Here is a 21,694-nt window from a genome sequence, read left to right as displayed (position 1 = left end):
ACCAAGAATCGTGTATCCCGCGAAATTAAGCTTCAGGATGGAAGATGAAATTAAAACCTTCCATGATAAACAAAAGTTAAAAGAATTTGCAGCTAGAAAACCATCTCTTCAAAACATCCTCGGCAAAATATTACAGGAAGAGGAAATGGAAAATATCAATGAAAACCAACAGCGGGAGGTAGTACAGTAAAGGGGGGGGAATAATCAAAGAGGAAAACAAACCATGTTTAGTAACATAAATAAACAAATATGGCTGGAAGAACAACCCATATCTCAATAATAACCCTAAATGTTAATGGCTTAAACTCACCAATTAAGAGACACAGGCTAGTAGAATGGATCACAAAACAAGACCCAACAATATGCTGCCTTCAGGAGACGCATTTGATAGGAAAAGACATACATAGACTGAAGGTGAAAGGTTGGGAAAAATCATATCACTCATATGGACTTCGGAAACAAGCAGGAGTGTCCATACTCATATCAAATAAAATAGATTTCAAGCCAAAGTTAATCAAAAGGGATGAAGAGGGACACTACATACTTCTCAAGGGAACCATACACCAACAAGACATAACAATTATAAATATATATGCCCCAAACAATGGTGCAGCTATGTTCATCAAACAAACTCTTCTCAAGTTCAAGAGTCTAATAGACCACCATACAATAATCATGGGAGACTTCAACACACCTCTCTCACCACTGGACAGATCTTCCAAACAAAAGTTGAATAAGGAAACTATAGAGCTCAATAACACAATTAATAACCTAGACTTAATTGACATATATAGAATATACCACCCAACATCAAGCAGTTACACTTTTTTTCTCAGCAGCACATGGATCATCTCAAAAATAGATAATATATTATGTCACAGGGCAACTCTTAGACAATACAAAGGAGTAGAGATAATACCATGTATCTTATCTGACCATAATGGAATGCAATTGAAAATTAACGATAAAAGAAGTAAGGAAAAGTCATGCATCACTTGGAGAATGAACAATAGGTTACTGAATGATCAATGGGTTATAGAAGACATCAAGGAGGAAATTAAAAAATTCTTAGAGATAAATGAAAACACAGACACAACATATCGGAATCTATGGGACACATTGAAAGCAGTTCTAAGAGGAAAATTTATTGCTTGGAGTTCATTCCTTAGAAAAAGAAAAAACCAACAAATAAATGATCTAATACTTCAACTCAAAATCTTAGAAAAAGAAGAGCAAAACAACAGCAAAAGAAGTAGAAGACAAGAAATAATTAAAATCAGAGCTGAAATTAATGAAATCGAAACGAAAGAAACAATTGAAAAAATTGACAAAACTAAAAGTTGGTTCTTTGAAAAAATAAATAAAATCGACAGACCCTTAGCCATGCTAACGAAGAGAAGAAGAGAGAGAACTCAAATTACCAGCATACGGGATGAAAAAGGCAATATCACAACAGACACTTCAGAAATACAGAAGATTATCAGAAACTATTTTGAATCCTTATACTCCAATAAAATAGAAGATAGTGAAATCATCGATAAATTTCTTAAGTCATATGATTTGCCCAGATTGAGTCAGGAGGATATTGACAACCTAAACAGACCAATATCAATTGAGGAAATAGAAGATACCATCAAAAGATTACCAACTAAGAAAAGCCCAGGACCGGATGGGTATACAGCAGAGTTTTACAAAACCTTTAAAGAGGAACTAATACCAATACTTTTCAAGCTATTTCAGGAAATAGAAAAAGAGGGAGAACTTCCAAATTCATTCTATGAGGCCAACATCACCCTGATTCCTAAACCAGACAAAGACACTTCAAAGAAAGAAAACTACAGACCAATATCTCTAATGAACCTAGATGCAAAAATCCTCAATAAACTTCTGGCGAACCGGATACAAAAACATATCAAAAAAATTGTGCACCATGATCAGGTAGGATTTATCCCTGGGATGCAAGGCTGGTTCAATATACGGAAATCAATAAATGTTATTCACCACATCAATAGGCATAAAAATAAGAACCATATGATCATCTCGATAGATGCGGAAAAAGCATTCGACAAAGTACAGCATCCCTTTATGTTCAAAACTCTAGAAAAACTAGGGATAACAGGAACATACCTCAATATTGTAAAAGCAATCTATGCCAAGCCTCAGGCTAGCATCATTCTGAATGGAGAAAAACTGAAGGCATTCCCTCTAAAATCTGGAACAAGACAGGGATGCCCTCTCTCACCACTTCTGTTCAACATAGTTCTCGAATCACTGGCTAGAGCAATTAGACAGACGAAAGAAATTAAAGGCATAAAAATAGGAAAAGAAGAACTCAAATTATCACTATTTGCAGATGACATGATTCTATACCTAGCAGACCCAAAAGGGTCTACAAAGAAACTATTAGTGCTAATAAATGAATTCAGCAAAGTGGCAGGCTATAAAATCAACATGCATAAATCAAAGGCATTCCTGTATATCAGCGACAAATCCTCTGAAATGGAAATGAGGACAACCACCCCATTCACAATATCCTCAAAAAAAATAAAATACTTGGGAATCAACCTAACAAAAGAGGTGAAAGACTTATACAATGAAAACTACAGAACCCTAAAGAGAGAAATAGAAGAAGATCTAGAAGATGGAAAAATATACCCTGTTCATGGATAGGTAGAAGTAACATCATCAAAATGGCGATATTACCAAAAGTTCTCTATAGGTTTAATGCAATGCCAATCAAAATCCCAACGGCATTTCTTGTAGAAATAGAGAAAGCAATCATGAAATTCATATGGAAAAATAAAAGACCCAGAAGAGCAAAAACAATGCTAAGCAGGAAGTGTGAATCAGGCGGTATAGCTATACCAGACTTCAAACTATACTACAGAGCAATAGTAACAAAAACAGCATGGTACTGGTACCAAAACAGGCGGGTGGACCAATGGTACAGAATAGAGGACACAGAAACCAATCCACAAAACTACAACTATCTTATATTCGATAAAGGGGCTAAAAGCATGCAATGGAAGAAGGATAGCATCTTCAACAAATGGTGTTGGGAAAACTGGAAATCCATTTGCAACAAAATGAAACTGAATCCCTTTCTCTCGCCATGCACAAAAGTTAACTCAAAGTGGATCAAGGAACTTGATATCAAATCAGAGACATGGCGTCTGATAGAAGAAAAAGTTGGCTATGATCTACATACTGTGGGGTCGGGCTCCAAATTCCTCAATAGGACACCCATAGCACAACAGTTAATAACTAGAATCAACAAATGGGACTTACTCAAACTAAAAAGTTTTTTCTCAGCAAAAGAAACAATAAGAGAGGTAAATAGGGAGCCTACGTCCTGGGAACAAATCTTTACTCCTCACACTTCAGACAGAGCCCTAATATCCAGAATATACAAAGAACTAAAAAAATTAGACAATGAGATAATGAATAACCCAATCAACAAATGGGCCAAGGACCTGAACAGAAATTTCTCAGAGGAGGACATACAATCAATCAACAAGTATATGAAAAAATGCTCACCATCTCTAGCAGTCAGAGAAATGCAAATCAAAACCACCCTAAGATACCATCTCACTCCAGTAATATTGGCAGCCATTAGGAAGTCAAACAGCAACAAGTGCTGGAGAGGATGTGGGGAAAAGGGTACTCTTGTACATTGCTGGTGGGAATGCAAATTGGTGCGGCCAATTTGGAAAGGAGTATGGAGATTTCTTGGAAAGCTCGGAATGGAACCACCATTTGATCCAGCTATTCCCCTACTCGGTCTATTCCCTAAAGACCTAAAAAGAGCACACTATAGGGACACTGCTACATCCATGTTCATAGCAGCACAATTCACAATAGCAAGACTGTGGAACCAACCTAGATGCTCTTCAATAGACGAATGGATAAAAAAAATGTGGCATTTATACACAATGGAGTATTACTCTGCATTAAGAAATGACAAAATCATAGAATTTGGAGGGAAATGAATGGTATTACAGCAGATTATGCTAAGTGAAGCTAGCCAATCCCTTAAAAACAAATGCCAAATGTCTCCTTTGATATAAGGAGAGTAGCTAAGAACAGAGTAGGGACAAAGAGCATGAGAAGAAGATTAACATTAAACAGGGATGAGAGGTGGGAGGGAAAGGGAGAGAGAAGGGAAATTGCATGTAAATGGAAGGAGACCCTCAGGGGTATACAAAATTACATACAAGAGGAAGTGAGGGGAAAGGAGGAAAAATATAAGGGGGAGAAATGAATTACAGTAGAGGGGGTAGAGAGAGAAGAGGGGAGGGGAGGGGGGAGGGGGGATAGTAGAGGATAGGAAAGGCAGCAGAATACAAGAGACACCAGAATGGCAATATGTAAATCAATGGTTGTGCAACTGATGTGATTCTGCAATCTGTATGTGGGGTAAAAATGGGAGCGCATATCCCACTTGAATCAAAGTGTGAAATATGATATATCAAGAACTATGTAATGTTTTGAATAACCTACAATAAAAATTAATTTTAAAAAAAGATTCTACATATAAAAAAAAAACAAAAAAAAAACAAAAAAAAATAAATAATAATAGTGGAAAGAAGAAACAGACACTCATTTGCAATGTCCTCCAATGTTTTAAACCTAAGTTCTAATTAAAAAATTCCAATCTTATAAATTTATCCTGCAGAATATTTGCACAAATAAAGGAGGATATGTGTACAAAAAAAAAAAAAAAACTAGCATATATTACCAAAGTTTAAAGTTTACAAAAGTTTAAAAAAATCTTAACAGTCAATTAAAAGAGAAAATCCAATAACCTCCTATAATTGCCTTGCCTGGCATAACTGGCAAAATATATTAATATATTTTTCTAATATTTCATACATTTATTTTAATATTTTATTTGATATTTATTCTAATATTTCATAGATTTCTCTTGCCCATGAGAGAATACTGTCCCTCCCTGTCCAACTGTCCTGGAAGAATAACTAAAAAATTCCCTTGGATCCCATAAATTTCTTTACTGTATGTGTCTGTCTCTATCTCTCTCTCTCTCTCTCTCTCTCTCTCTCTCTCTCTCTCACACACACACACACACACACACACACACACACACACACACCTCAGTTTGCCACTCCTCTGTGTAACGTAAGAAACTAGGAAACAGGATTACAAGGCCTTTTAGGGCAGTCAGGTGCAACAGAATATTGACATTGGAGACCAGTAATTCTGAGTGTGAATCCTGATTGTGTCCCTTAGAAGCTGTGTAATCTTGAGCAAGGTTATATAACATTTTCTGAATCTCAAATTCATCATTTTTCAGGTGGGAATGATAATAACTACCTTGTAACATCACCATAAAGAGTTAGTTAGATGCTGATTATGTCACATGCCATGGGCAATCAAGAAATATTCCCTTTCTTTACTTTTCTCTCTTTTTTTCTGCCTTAAAAGTTATAAGATAAAGAAAATCATCTTTGGGTGTATGGTGGGCATATTGCTGAAAATGAGGTTTAGTATTAAAGTCTTACTATCTTTAAGTTGAAATCACTAGAAACATTGCCCACCGGTATTTTCAACTCATTTATATTTGTAAGTAAATTTTCTCATAGAATCTATGAATATAAATAGTTATGTTAATTTGCAGTGAATAATACTGGAATATTTTAAAATGTCTCCATAATATAAGAAATTTTATAATTTTGTGTGCAACATCTTTCATCTAACATTACCAAAATTGTGAAATTTTTTCCAAAGATACCATAGTGTATGAAATTTTCTTTACCATTTTTTTGGTTAGAGTACTGGGGACTGAACTCAGGGGCACTTAACCACTGAGCCACATCCCAGCTCTATTGTATATTTTATTTAGAGACAGGATCTCACTGAGTTGCTTTGTGCCTCGCTTTTGCTGAGACTGGCTTTGAGCTCGCAGTCCAGTCTGCCTGCCTCAGCCTCCCGAGTTGGTGAGATTACAAGCGTATACCACCATGCCCGGCTGTTTACCATTTTTAACTAAAAACAATACCTTGTCTAGTTGCACATTGTACACACCACACACAGTAATGTTGGTTGCTAGTTTATTAATCTGAGCTTATAAATTGACTTTTTCCAAAATACTTTTGAGAAGCCTATGATATTAGTTGCAGTATGATATGACACAATTCAGTGACAGAATCTAATGAAAACCAGTAGATGAATGTATATAAGGTACCTGAGCCTGGTAATTACCACCACAAAGCACTGAACCAAACTGAATGTCAAGGAAGCTAAGACACAAAGGGAGATTGCTTGATGTGTTTTGTTCTCATTTTCTGACCAAAAGAGCATAATTTAGATTGAAAAGACAAACTTTTTGGCCCTGAATTCAAGGACAAATGTATTTCAAAGCTTCTTAAATTGGGGTCATGGAATAACAAAAGACAAAAATCACTGTTCAGGTAGACATTCCTCTAAAAGCTGAGGGCATAACACTTAATCATATTTCAGTAAAGGCATTTTTTTCAGGGAGCTGAGATGAAAGGTATATTGCTCTCTGGTGATCCAACAATCCCAAGAAAATGTCTGAAGTCTATAGAGCACAGGTTTTTAAACTCTATTCCTGGAATTCCTAGTTGTGTTTGCCTGTTTAATCATTAACTATATTGAATTTCTACTGTGTAAGAACTAAACAGTACAGACAGATGGGTAGGTTTGCAAGGTGTGAATCTATTTCCTGTCTCTATCTCTGTCTATAGATACAGATTCCTGCTAGAATATAAACTCCATGAGGACTATTATAATACATTCCTCATAAATTATATACACTATAAATTTATATAGATCACAATATTTCCCAAGAGGCTTATATTCCTTATATATGAAAATGATTATATATATGTACATGTATAAAATGTTCCACCTGGACTTTATAGTCTATATATGCACTATACATATAGCCCATATATATACATTCTTACATAGAAGTTATATTCTAAAAGGTGCAGAAAACGATAGACATATAATTAAAGCATCAGATTTTAGGTGATGATAATCACATTGAATAACATAAACCTGAGAATGAGACTATTGGGAAGCAGGATGAGCAGCTAACACATAAAGACATAAAGACCAAGGTGGTCAAATGTTCTTGGTTACATATAGGAAACAGATAAGCTGCAACTCAAATCCTGATCTTTTGCCTTCAGAGAGTGATGTGAGCAATCAGGTGGCATTATAGCCTGAAACTACATCAAAATTTTAGTTTTATTTATATTTCAAAATCATTCATTTGAATAGCATTCTAACTATTTTCTGTTTCCACATGCCAGAGAACACAGATTCTCTGGCCAAATTGGTGTGCCAAAATACTGCTTTTATATACTTACAGCCTTGTAAGAAAGAAAAGACATGTATGAATAACTCAAAAGGCAGAAAATTATCATTCCATTAGAAATATAAGAGTGTAATGCCATGAACATTCTCAAAGGGAACTTGTGCATCCGCACGATGCCTGCAGAGTGGAGATGGCACTGGGAGCTCCTTGCCATTGGCAGGATGAAGATTAGCTCTGGGGAAATGTAGGAATGTATTTCAGAGAAATGAACAGCCTGACATTAGCAGCAAGGAGGAAAATTACTAGGAGACATCACTCAGAGCATTGTGCAGGTCGTACTTTACTCACAGAATGCCAGTTGGGAAAGGCTGTGATACATATCATTAAATTGGCAAGGATTCTGCAAATGTTTTTTTGACAAGTGGAATTTCTACAGAACTTCTGCTAAATCTTTGCATTCAAATTTACTAAATATATAATATTTAAAATTAGGAAGGCATTCTAATTAGTGCCCTATAGCTATCATACTGGGGCTATTAGAATATAGATTAAAGTGAACTAGGTTATTCCCACTCAAAGGTCAGAGCAAAATAGAGGAATATCTTCCCCTAAGAGTGATGGAACTCAGATATTGGCCCTTATGCTAACCATAAATCTCAGGGTTTCCTTATTCTTACCTCTTTGAAACTGTCTTTTTTTCAGGGGGGTGGAGGGGTGGAGTAGGGGAACCTGAATGTAAACCTTGAAAATGAGGACATTAGAAGCCAGATCTTTGAAAAAGATAACATGGAAGCTAAAAATTTAGTTGATTTTAATGTTTACATTAACTCTTCTCATTCTATATTGATATTTGCGTTCTGAAAGTGTTCTTAAAAATCTTTTGGAACATAATATAATGCTAATTTATAATTTTTAAATTGCAACTGGTGTTGAGTTTTGGTGAACCTCATTTATTTGAATCTATATACAGTAGTCATAGCCAGATTATTTAAATTGCAACACTAGCAAGATTTCAAAGCAAATACAAAGATGAGGAAGAGGAAAAAAATGTGTTCAAAGAAGCTACAGCTGGTTAGTGTGAGATTACCTACCCAAGTGTCAGTTTGAGGAAGTGAGACAGACTTAGTGCCTAGAAGGTTAAGTTGTTTGATGAGGTTTGTTGCCAAGCTTCTGAAATCTCAGTAAGGGCTTTGACAGTGAGAAATTTGGAAAGAGATAAGATACAGTTAGGAGATTAGGTTGTAAAGAACACCAAGCAAGGTTGGTATTATATCGCGATATTTGATTATTTTATTTTGGAGCATTTTGCAATCATCTCAACTTGTTTATCCTCAGAGACATGTACAAAACTGCATCTATATTGACTCCATCTGGACTCTTAGATACAAGAAACTTTCACAGAAAACTGGTATCTTATATAGGCAGTGGGTGTTAGATCATCATTATCTCAAATGGTTTATCAGAAGGAGGAGGAAGTATCAACAAAATAGGATTTCATCACCTAATTCCCAAGACCCTTTGCATAGTTATCCTAGCTACAGTCTTCCTTTTACTATCTATTGATGAGAGTAGGAAACTGGAAAACACTGAATTAGAGAAGCAAACTATAAATTCATATCTCGATAGCATATACATTTCTAAGGATATTTTTTGGGAAGGCTTAATAAATGATTCTCAAAACAAGCATGTTGAATTGGCCAATTTTAAAATAAAGAGATTATAGGAAAATATTTTAAATTATCTAATGATTTTTTAGTCAGTTATCTTGAAATTCATTTCTAATCAGTCTTTATCCAGACTCTCCACCATGGACAAAATTTTTAAAAAGGATAATTATGTCTAGATACAGCATTGCACTTTCTATACACTATAGAAATCTTATAAAGCATAGCTTAAAAAATAAATGTGAACAACTATAGTTATGAAGCAGAAAAATGAAGAGTTGAAAACAGTCTCTACATCAGAGTCAAGTTTTTATTTAAAATGCTTTCTGTTGATCTCTATAATACTATTATTGGGAAAGAGAAAAAGGCAAACCTAGCTTCATTGATCTCCATAGGAGAAGATTCCACTCAATTAGCTATGTTGAGACTTTCTGTTTATACTAAGCAAGAAAAGTTTTGATGTTTTTATGTCACCCTGCTCCCTAGGTGACAAGTACCCTCTTATATAAATAAATAAATAAATAAATAAATAAATAAATAAATAAATAAATAAATAAATAAATAAAATAAATAAAGATAAATTCAGTGAAGTCAAAGTTTTCAATTATTCCTAGAAGGTAAAATGTATCTGTTAATCATGTCCCAGAACATTTCAAGAAAACCATCCCAACATTTACTGAGATCATAAATCAGGTGAAAAGATACATTCTTCAACACCTAAATAAACCTAGTGCATTCAATGGCCTGAAACCCCACAGAAGAGAATTTCTTTCTTTCTTTCTTCCTTCCTTCCTTCCTTCCTTCCTTCCTTTCTTCCTTCCTTTCTTTCTTTCTTTCTTTCCTTCCTTCCTTATTTATTTATTTATTTTCTGATATGAAAACAGAGGTTTCGCAATTAGGGAGACATTTTGCTATGGCCTCTAAGGGACAGGAAGATATTTAAAGCAAAGGGGAAAAATCATATGAAAATGCCTAGAAAAAGATGGATATAGCTTGAATGACAAAAATGAGAGTAGACCTCATTAGGAAATAAGGAAGAAGGAAGGTTTTTGTAGATATGTGGCAATAACTAGTGCAAGTTGGAACAGGTTACCTCAAATTGGCCTAAAATTTAGTTTTCTTTCAAATTAAAGACAATGGGACACATTGCAGGTACTTTAAGTTCACCTGAACTAATTTTTTATAGGTTTTCCCAGGTTATATATAGTAAATGCATTTCTTACCTAGTTATTCTTCCTTTGGGTTTACTGAGCCACATTAAGTAATAGCTAACCTGTTAATATTTGTGTTTTTTAAAAGAACCTTAATTTTAGAATGGGATCATCCTTCTATAGCATACTGAACACAATATTCTTAAAAAAAATCCCTAAACAACTTTCTCCACTTTTAATCATTTTAAAAGCAGTCTCTAGAAGAGATTTCTCTTGAAAAGATTAAAGTTTTAACACTGAAATAAATCAACTAGCCGAAAGTTAAGCTTAGTTTTTAGACCTCATGTTCACTTTTCTCTTTTAAAGATTAGCCAAATATTTTAACAGATTTTTATTCCACAGTACCAATATTATTGATTTTAAATTGAAGGATAAAAATCTGGATTCAAGTAAAATGTAACATGTATCCTAGTGTTTATTTTATAAAATTGGATTTAGATTATGTGATTTATTAATTATGTACTATAGGAATTCTTTTGAATAAATTTCTAGTGGAAGCAGAATCAATTTCCAGGAATTTTTTCATCTCTTGGGGGATTTATTTTAATTGAAAAAATATACTAAGTTTTGATAAAGTTATCTATCGCTACTTGGGCAAGGACCTAAATTATAGAAGTTGGAGAGACTGGGATATTAAGATGAATTGGGTTAGAAATTTTCCACAGATAGTTTTACTTTTATGATAAAGAAATATACTTGGATTGGTTACACTCAAGTATTTGAAGACACACCTATAAATCCAGCATATTATTATTGATTTCTTATGAGGTCCTTTGTTTTATAAGCCTTTAAAGTTAAGAGTATCTGCTTGTTATTTAAAATATAATTATTCTATATTAAGATCAAATAGCCAAATAAAATAGATACATAAGTTATCAAGTATGTGTTCCAAACTTGTATATCATCTCAATTAACACTGTTTTTAAGAATCTAAAGTTAGCATAGTTACTGGGTATTCTCATGTATGAAGCAATTTTCTGCAATGAAAATCCTGATCTTTTTTTCTGTATTCTGGGAGACAGTTGAGGATGCATGAACTGTCATGGAGTTAACAACCCAAGCCTGATTCTTTAGCTTTTTTCTAAAGATGCTTGAGGAAACGGTGGATGTCAAATGAATTACCAAGAAATTCTCCAAGATGCTGACAAGGATATAAGGATAGTTTTGGGGATTGTGCCTCTGGCAAGAAGGATACCCCTTACTATTAAGAATCTAGTGTAAATGTCTCTGCTGAAAGAGCTTCGTTTCTTTCTTTTATCATGTACCTCCCCCCCACACCCCACCCCTGCACACACACACCTTCTGGCTATCCTATCTCACTCATTATAAGTCATTTCTGTTAAAATAATTCGTTTAAATAACTGTGAAAGACAAAAGTTATAGTATACTTTGCACTGAGACACAACAAAATTATTCTAAATTCAGTAAGAATACATTTAAAATGTATTTCCTATAAAAATTTGATTTTACACTGATTTTTTGGTGATTTATTAGTTAAGGGGTATGTATTTTATATCTCTCTAGTCTCTGTTTTAATTCCTATGTTGCTCTGGCTTCATGAGGCTGAGTCCCCATATTAGCAATTTTATTGGATGAAAAGTGTCAGAATCTAGGATGATCTAAATATATCAGCAAAATTTAATAAGGTGATATTTAACAGGAGTGAGTTAGGAATGAGTTCCAGATTTTACACTTAGATTCAAAGAAATTATTGCCAAAGTGCAAAATACTTCAGGCAGAATCTATAGTCACTTATTTGATATCACTGCATATTTCTACTTGACAGTAAGTGCAATATAATGCAGTACTATTATTCTGCTATCTAAATATCTAATATAATCATAGGTAATATGACTGTTTGATAACTAAAATGAGTGATATGATACCTTGATTTGCTTTGCACTGGTCAGCTCTAGGTGCCACCCTTTGAAAGAACTAATGACTATTTAAATCATTTCTATAGGACAATAAGAAAAAAAAATTGATTCGTCTTCACTTTAACTAAGAAAGAAGTTGTTAGATACAATTTGACAAATTTAGCCAAGTATCCAAATCTCTCAGGAGTCTGGTACTATATAAAACCAAACCCATTTGATGACATACTATGAACAAGGGCTTTCATTTTTGTATCTAAATATTAAAGCTTCTAAACTCTTGTTTATTTCACAGGAGTCTGAACTTATAGAACTAAGGGAGACCATTGAAATGCTGAAGGCCCAGAACTCTGCTGCCCAGGCGGCCATTCAGGGGGCCCTAAATGGCCCAGACCACCCTCCAAAAGGTATATTCAGAAATGGTATCATTTTTCATCTTATATAACAGGTATCTGTTTTATTTATAGAATGGAGTTGTATTTACTCAGTGGCACTGCCTTTTCTAATGAGTAAGGAGAAATTAATGGGATCAGAATTCCAGAATTGCAGACTTTGAGAACAGTAGCTTCCTCTGTTGAATAATTTTTAAATTGACCTTAATGAATTGACTTCTATAGTTCTACATATATTCTCTCCATTTGATCCGGGAGGCAGAGGTGATGTGCATATTGACTTAAGCAAAACAAGCCTATAAATGAGTATGATAATCCAGATCTGCAAATAAAAATGAAGCAATCAATATGTTAATACCAAGTCTCAGGCGTTTGGAGCAACTTCTCCTGGTTGGGACAATGTTCTGTAGATAATTTTTAAATAATAAGAAAACAGACTAGAAATCAGCTTGCATTTTATTATGACCATGTTTCTACAGTTTTAAACAATGAAAATATTCCTTTTGCCATCATCTCTACCCTTTGGTTCACCACTAAAGAAATGCTCCTTATTGTCATATCATTTTTTCTTTATATAGGTTCAATTTATTCATATTCTCTTTTCAATAGCATTAAATATGTCTCATTCTCTCTTCCAGCTAAAAAATTCTTTCCTAAATCCTCAGTTCTTATCATCTTTCTTCCTATTTCCAGATAAGTTCTGGTAAAACTAATTTTGGAACCTTTCAAAGTCTTCAATCACCAATCACCTTTCAGCCCATAGGATCGTAAATTCTATCCCCACTACTCCACCAAAGCTTTTCTCTCCAGGGTCAACAATGACTAACATAGCACTTAATCCAGGGAAATAGCTAAAATTCTTATTGTACTCATCATGGAAACCACATTTGGTACTGACGTCTAATTCCTTCTGCTGGACACCTTCATTTAAGACATCCTACTTTATTGGTTTTCCTTCTTATCCTTTGAAATTTCTTTCAAAGTTTTTCTTCTTTTTCTGTGTGTTCACTTCATTGTATACATTTGTTAATTATTAATATTCTAAACTCTCTTCCAAAATGATTCTGAACATCTCTCCAAAATTTTATATAAACTCACCTAGTGCTCTAGCTATCATTATCATTTATGTGCCGCTGTCTCTGTATCTCTAGTCCAGGCTCATCTCTGGAGATAGAACTCCACTTGGGTATCTTTGAGTATTTTTTTGGCACCTTAAACTTGACATCTCCAAACTTGAACTTCCCTCCTTGCCCTCCTTCTCCTTCAGTATTCTTTGCTTCATTAAATGGTATCACCCGAATCTGCAAGGTCTTCTGATTCTACCCTTTAAGTATTGATAGATTTGTTTACTTTTCCCTGATCCTGCTGTCACCATCCTTTGACTCTTCCCTGATCTGGCACCAAGTCCTACATAGCCTTTCTTCTCTTAACCTTACCCCACTTTATACCATTCTTCAACTACAGTCAGAGCAATCATCTAAAAGCAGGCATCTGCAGGCACCCCCTTGCCTTTGGGATGAAAAACAAGCTCCTTGACATTAGATAATCTCCCTTCACCAACTTTATATTCAACAAATATTTAGTGATTGCTAATTACATGCCAGATGCTGTCCTTGACTTTATTTCTTGCTCTATGTATTCCGTATTTCAGTTTTCCTGAATTTCTTTCCATTCTTCATAAGTTCTTTAAACAGTCTGTTTACTCCACTTGGAATATTCTGCCCTGTTTGTTCAGAATAAAAACTTTTGGAAAACTGCAGGAATTAGCTTAAATATGCCTCTTTATCTGGAAATAGCTGTATTTTCCTTATTAAAATTTGCATTATACTCTGGTGCCTTTGAGGTCTGTGTGTCCTGATTTATGAAGGAGGGTTTGTTTCTTCATCCCAGTGCCTATAGCATTGCCTTGCACATAAAAGTGGCTTATTCGAATTTCATAGAAAATAATAACATAATTAAGAATATATAGTTGAATTTAAATTTTAGGAAAACAGTTATGTAAAATGAGGTCTACTTAAGTTGAAAGACAAACTGGATTTCTATGGGCTACTTCTGTTAAGAATTTAGCAATTTTCCATGTGGGGGAGTTGATTTATATGCTGCATGGAAAATTACTGCGTATTTAAAGCTTATCTTAGAGCTATATAATAAAGCAGCTTATGTTCTAAGTCTTCATGTCATAAATAGGTCCAGAAGGGATTTAAAAAGGCTTAATCCCTTTTTAATACAGCACAAGTCACTGAAGTGAAACTTTCTGGAAGGATTCCTTTTATCTTAGGCAACAGGTAGCTTAGTATATCTACTGGAATTAAAAAATCGGAATTCCTTTGCTCAGAAATGTGGGAGGGATAGTGATTAAGAGGAACAAAATAATATATCTAAGTGGTCAAAAATATGAAAAAATAATTTCCCACATTTTTAAAATTAAGGAAATAACTAGTTATGAAGAGTTGACAGTATATAAGACATGTAGACTGTGTTTCTGAAATATTAAAACAATATTAAATTCAATGACTCTAACATTATGTGTATTACATTGACCATTAATATCATATGAATAAAAGTCAGTTGGATTAGTTATGTATCTTTCTATGGGTTCAGTGGATTGCATAGTTTATATGTCTGTGAAATCATATTGAAATTCAGTTTTTGTGACCTTTAAAAAATTTTATGTAAAATTTTAGCATATAATCTTATCATAACTATTTGGAGTAAGGCAACACTTTTATAGATGATCAAAGTATACAAAATTGCATAAAATTTATTAATTTACCTTTTCATCATTATTTATACATCACATTTATTAACAGTCTGACAAATAAGAAGTCTATAATAAAATAATATTTATTTATTTACAAACATTTAAATGTCTGCTGTGCATTTGGGAATTTTGGTTCTTGAATACAAAGAGTGACTCTGTACCCAAGTGGCCCACAATTCCTTTCAATGAAAGGTAAATATATATTTTACCACATATATCCATGTTACATATGTTATATATATACATATTTCATATATAAAACAACTGTAACAAATATAATTATTTTAAGGCTGACAGTTGAAGGCATGGGAAATTTTACTTTAATTTTTCCAAATATACTGTTCTTTAAGTCACTACCTCTGTGTAAACATGGAGTACTTTTTCTTTAAGAAGTACCAAATAGGGCTGGGAGTATAAGTCAGTGGTAGAGTGCTTGCCTAACATGAGTGCAGTCCTGGGTTTGATTACCAGAACTGAAGAAAAGAAAGTACCATGTAAAATTAGACAAAATATAAACATATATTAATTACTATTAGTGATAAATATATTTTAGAAATAATTGTAAGAAAACAGATTTGCATTAAATCAACAATTAGAATAAACTCATTTAACAACAACATATTAATGGATTACTTCACACAGTGCTGTACAAGGCCCTGGACATAGACAGTAAAACCAAAAATAAACATGGTCTTTGTCTACACTGAACTTTCAGTTTAGTGGAAGAGCAGAAAATAAATGATCGTGTATGATCATTGGTGTAGCTGGTTCATAACAAAACCATTCTAAGGTGGACAAGAACAGATTACCATAGAAAAAGAGGCTAAAAGGAAACCTATTAGAGGTTGCATAGTCAGGAAGGACCTTCCCACAGTGGACAATTTAACAGGAGATAGTGTTAGGTAAGGCAGTGGTGATGAAATTTTTCTTCTAAGAAGATTTTTATAGCTCCTATGTATAGAATGGTTTGAAGGTGAGAAAATTGGATAGCTATTCTTGCTGTAGAGCAGGTAAGTGATATGGGTAGCTTGAACAGTGGCAGTGGTGGGGCAGAGGGTGAGAAGTGAAAATTAATGAAGGAACAAATGTATAACTGAAAATGATACTTTTAAAGCAGGTGTCTCCATGTGTTTGGATTATCTATATTCATTGGTTAAGGTTCTACGATGCCCTATACACCGAATTAAATTCTTACAAGCACTAAAAGGAAATTTTTAGAGAAAAATGAAATGCATTACCCATATTTTTAAAACTTTGAGATTAGTGAAATCAAATATAGTTTATTAATTCCAGGTATGATAAAAACTCTAGAAATCTCCAACATGTCTGTTTTCTTTGTGAAAGTTATTCGAGAAAAGTTAGTAAATGCTGTACCTTATTCAGAAAAGCTAATAGCCAATTGCAGCAGAAATTTAAAACATGAATAAATACCTACACATAAGTTTCTGTGATTTATTCATATGACTTTCATATTGATTAACAGATACTAGGTTCCTTTATTATTGAATCAAAACAGTATACATAAATAAATAGTGTACATAAATGGTAATTTTTCACATATTACATGTTCCACTTAAGTTTTTTTACTTGGCTAATCTGCATTGATGCCAGTTAAGTATGTTAATAGGGATGTCTTAAAAGTAAATTTGACCTTATAAATTCTCTTGGTAACTCACTAGCACTTAATATCAGTTTACTGTAAGTAAATAAAATTTTAGTTTCTTTTAATTTTGATATTTACAAAATAAGTCCTATATAGAATAAGTGGAAAATTTTTAAAAGTTATAAAATATCAAATGCTACTCTCTATAAAATATCTTGTAGAACCAGAGAAGTGCTGCATGCTTTGGGGAAGTTTAGTCCAACCATATTACATGGCAGGTAGCACAATAGATATTAGACTCAGCCTAGCTCTGAGATTCGTGCCACTATTTTTAAGCTATATTACCATGTATGAATTATATATAATAGATAAAATCTATTTTTAAGCTATATTAAGCTATATTACCATGTATGAATTATATATAATAGATAAAATCATTTCATTGGTTTACTTCAAGAGTAAAATTAAGTGTGCAGGGACATACTAAGCATCATTATCTTACTATTTTGTCACAGACAGGGACTGGGGATATGTTGGAAGAATAGCACCATATGACATATGTTCTCTGTTTAATTTACAAACTGCCTATCTAGACTCTCTCTGAAGGATCTTCTCTTCATTGCTTCTTTGACCTTGGTCGAGTCAACTCCTTTGCACTTCAATTTCCTCATCTGCTAGATGATGTGCTTATTTGACTTCCTAGGATTGTTTTGGCTCCAACATGGCATGATTCAATGAAATGGAAAGTCAGTATATTTGGCTTTAGTAACTTTATTCAAAGCACAAATATTAAAAAGAATTAATCTCATCCTATTATGAGTTTTCATTTACTCCATGGAAATAATCATTTGGAATAAATCATTTTGGAACTGCTGTTTGATCCAGGTATTCGGTAGAAATCAATAGCATGGCATTTCAATTTTGGACAAAATTCAGAACTCATTAAAGCACCAGTGTTACAGACTCATATGAGATTCCTGATGAATCTTAATGTAGATAACTCAGTTAATTAAAGTAAATAAGGTTGTACTTTATTAAACTTGTAAGACCAAAACTGCAATAAAATGATCTGTACAGAGCCTGTTGATCTTTGTTGGAGAACATACTCTCAGAAAGCCTCAAAGACTTACTTTGTTCAGACTGCAACTTTTATGAGCAAATGTGATATTCTCTGTTGCTAGATCTCCGCATCAGAAGACAGCATTCCTCTGAAAGTGTTTCCAGTATCAACAGTGCCACAAGCCATTCCAGCATTGGCAGTGGTAATGATGCTGACTCCAAGAAAAAGAAAAAGAAAAACTGGGTAAGCCCTCATCACCCATCTAATTAAATAGCTTATTCTGGTATAAGGACTTAGGTTTTTTTCTCTGGAGCTTTAAAAGTCTGCAGCAATTGACAGACTCCCATTCAAGTACCTCTGGCACCTCAAATGTTGCACTAATCACCGAGATTAGGCTGGCATGGTGCTGAAGAGCATATATTCTGGAGTTAGAACTAAGAGCAGGGTTTTATTGTCAGGGTGAAGAGGAAGAAGATGATAAAGATGATGGTGGTAGTGGTTGGTGGTGATGGTGGTGATGGTGATGGGAATGATGGTAATGGTGGAGGAAAAGGAAAATTGGAGTTGATAATAGGAAAGAACAGACATTGAAAGCTAACACCACACACACCCCTGGAATCAACAGGGGCTACAGGGTGAATAAGATTTTTCCCCATAAGAAACCACTGCATTAGTCTGTGTTGTTTTTTGTTGTTGTTACCAGTAGAACATACTGGAAAATGCAGAAATGAACTTTAACAGGACTGGACCTTAAATTTGCTAGAGATATTATAATTTATGATAATATTAAGCAACCACTAAAAACCTGAGGGGAAGATGTGGTCACTGCAAAAAGTTTGAAAACAACTAAGTAAAAGTTTTGGTATTTTTGTTTTAAACCACCGAGACAAAGGTACATTTTAAATAAATACAGTGCTAGATGAAATCCAACACAAAACTATATAAAGATATTACAGGAATGCTTTCTGTAAATAATGAAAAAAGTCTCATTTGTTTAAAAAAATGTTTATGCAGGTAATATTTTAAAATACTGATCAGCCTTCATTCCCTTGATTTGTAATTCCACACTCTTTCATGTTTCTGCAAGGTGAACTCTAGAGGAAGTGAGGTCAATATAAAACCATGGACAATTTGGCATGCATCTATACAAAAAACCCTACCTTGGCATGAATGCTATTCATTTTGGCAGTAGGCTTTTATACCTTTTAAAAACAGATTACCTTGTATGTCTTTTCTTTGTGTCTTTTCATTTTAATCTCAAATTTTAAGGAGAAGTAAAACCACTTTCTGAATAGAGCTGTAGGGGATACCAATTCTGGTTTTGAATAGTCTGGGAATTGAAAATTTGAATAGAAAATCACAATTAATGAAGTGTTAGGTGAATTTGATTTCATTTTGCTTTTTAAGTTTGTACTGTCAGCAGGATATGACTTGATTGTAGCGCTAAAGTGGCCATTTAAAACAAATTGCCTTGAAGAGAGAAGCATTGGGAATGGAGATCCCTTCAAGGTACTTAGTTTTAAATGAGTGCTCTGATAGCCATGCCCTTGACCTTGCACTATTTAAAAGCCTTCCATGTTTGCGCTGTGCTTTATTAATACAAGAATAAAAGGAAAAAAACAACATGCAGTATCTTTTTTTTTATTTATTTTTTTTATTTTTTAGAGATATTGTGCTGCAACTGTTAATACTCTGCTTATATATACTGACCCCAGGCAGTGGCTAGGTGGCACCTGCAAACTAACGCCCCAAAGCAAAATCCCTCCAGGTGCAAACAGACAGGAGAGGTAATTTCTGTCCTTCTTTCAGCTGAGAAGTTCTTTCAAACAAGCCTTTGGAAAGAAAAAGTCCACCAAGCCCCCATCTTCACATTCAGACATTGAAGAACTTACTCATTCATCTCTCCCGGCATCTCCCAAGTTGCCCCATAGTGCTGGTGACTGCGGTTCAGCATCCATGAAGCCCTCTCAATCTACCTCAGCGTAAGTCACTGCCTTTGCAGGATGCTGACCCACTTTTTAAAAAACAGCTTCAGGCCAAGTCCATGTTTATGTTCTAAATGCAATCAGTTGTACTTTTGCAACTACAGCACCATATATGTACCCGTCATTTTCAAATCTTACTGAGAAAGGTAGACAGCATTTGTCTTTGTTTTTGTGATCTCATTTTCTACTTTTTTCAGTCATCCTTACTTGTTTTCACTTGCATTTACCCATGTATCTGTCTAACTGTGCGTACATGCAGGTCACCTCTTATCTGGCCACCAAAGAAACGACAAAATGGCCCTGTGATCTACAAGCATAGATCCCGGTAAAATGGAGTGATGCATGAAAACTGCAAAGATCCAGTTTCTAACCTAGCAATATTTGCTTTTGTGTGTTTTCTAAAATTACTTGCATGCATTACAACCACAAATACCTTCTCCTTGTTTTTGTATTAAAATTTTGGTTTTCTAAAACCAACTTACATTCCAGTGTTCTTTGATTCTATCAAATAATCGAACAAGACATGTCTTTAGTAGCCCACTTTTAGATACCACAAGAAAGAACATAACATTTAAAAGATAGAAATACTTTTTGATGAAATGATTCTCTTTGTTTCATATACTGTTTAAATCAGATTTTATTGTAGGCTCATGACAATGACTATTATAGAACTGTCATGTAGAACAAGGCCACTGTGCTTTGGCTACATAATTTCATTATTATATAGGAAGGAAGATAGCGTCTTGCCATTTTGTGATTAACAATCTAGTGTTCAAGTGTTAAATGGAGAATGCATTAGTTAATATAAAGCAAATTTTTTTGGCAGATTTATTTTAATGATGCTATTCAAAAAAAAAATAATAAGAAGAATATAGCATTATATGACCTTCCAGTAGCCCCAAGCTAGCCTCTTGCATAGGCTGAGGTCTGAAATTTTTTTCATTAGCTATAATCTCCTGAATCAGCTGGGCCTAACAGGAAGATTATACAACACTCATCCATTATTTAAAAGTCCAAAACTAATTTTTCTAAATTATTTTCTATAATATTTACATTGGATTTTCATTACAACTGGAAAATGGTGTTGAGGCAAATATGGTTATTGTTTGTACAATTCTACAAAAGGAGAAGTTTACATTTTGAGGCTTGACTCTTAAAAAAAAATTCTTTTTTTAAGAGTTGCCAATGGAGATTTAAGTCCCTTGAAAAATATAGAATAAAATATAGTAATATTATGACTCTTCTACCCTGATTTTGTGGACAGAATATAGAGATGTCAGCAACCAGGAATTTTGAGGATCACTTTATATTCTGTATGTTAGTAGATTGTTTTTAAATTTTAAATTTCAAAAAATAAGGAAAAAACAAGATTAAAAGAAAAAGAGAACTGCTTTCAGTTTTGAACCTATAAAATCGTTATGGTTAATAAAACTATTTCTCTTTTTCTCTAGGTTTTCTCAGCAAATAATTTCTGTACCTGCTGGGTATTGTGGCAGTTCAGCCTTTAAAAGAGGCATTGTTTTCCCTAATCCTCTTGCTTCCCAGACCACCGATTTTGTGTTTGTTTCTTTCTTCAGGATCTGTGAATGCACAGAGGCTGAGGCAGAGATAATTCTGCAGCTGAAGAGCGAGCTCAGAGAAAAGGAATTAAAATTAACAGATATTCGGTTGGAGGCCCTCAGCTCTGCTCATCATCTTGATCAGATCCGGGAAGCCATGAACAGGATGCAGGTCTGTGCTGAAGCACCTTCAGGGAACAAAATGGAGAGAGAACAATGCTGCCTTTATTCTTCTCTCAGTTATTATGCAACAGATTCCATTTTTTTAAATCCCACTGTGGA

The 21,694-nt window shown here is 34.0% G+C and overlaps 1 protein-coding gene across 1 annotated transcript in view; it reads left to right on the top strand.

Moving 5' to 3' along the window:
* The window catches only part of LOC143641284 (neuron navigator 3-like), a 234,832-nt gene that overhangs the window by 189,241 nt on the left and 23,897 nt on the right, over positions 1 to 21,694 (top strand). The window contains 6 exon segments of the mRNA XM_077108561.1: positions 12,348 to 12,459; positions 17,990 to 18,111; positions 18,956 to 18,976; positions 19,678 to 19,850; positions 20,113 to 20,178; positions 21,431 to 21,584. Of these exon segments, the coding sequence (XP_076964676.1) occupies positions 12,348 to 12,459; positions 17,990 to 18,111; positions 18,956 to 18,976; positions 19,678 to 19,850; positions 20,113 to 20,178; positions 21,431 to 21,584 (648 nt within the window).

The sequence above is a fragment of the Callospermophilus lateralis genome, unplaced genomic scaffold (assembly GCF_048772815.1).
Source record: "Callospermophilus lateralis isolate mCalLat2 unplaced genomic scaffold, mCalLat2.hap1 Scaffold_94, whole genome shotgun sequence".
NCBI lineage: Eukaryota > Metazoa > Chordata > Mammalia > Rodentia > Sciuridae > Callospermophilus > Callospermophilus lateralis.
Note: the sequence above shows the minus strand (reverse complement) of the source record. Positions and strands in the feature narration are given on the sequence as shown.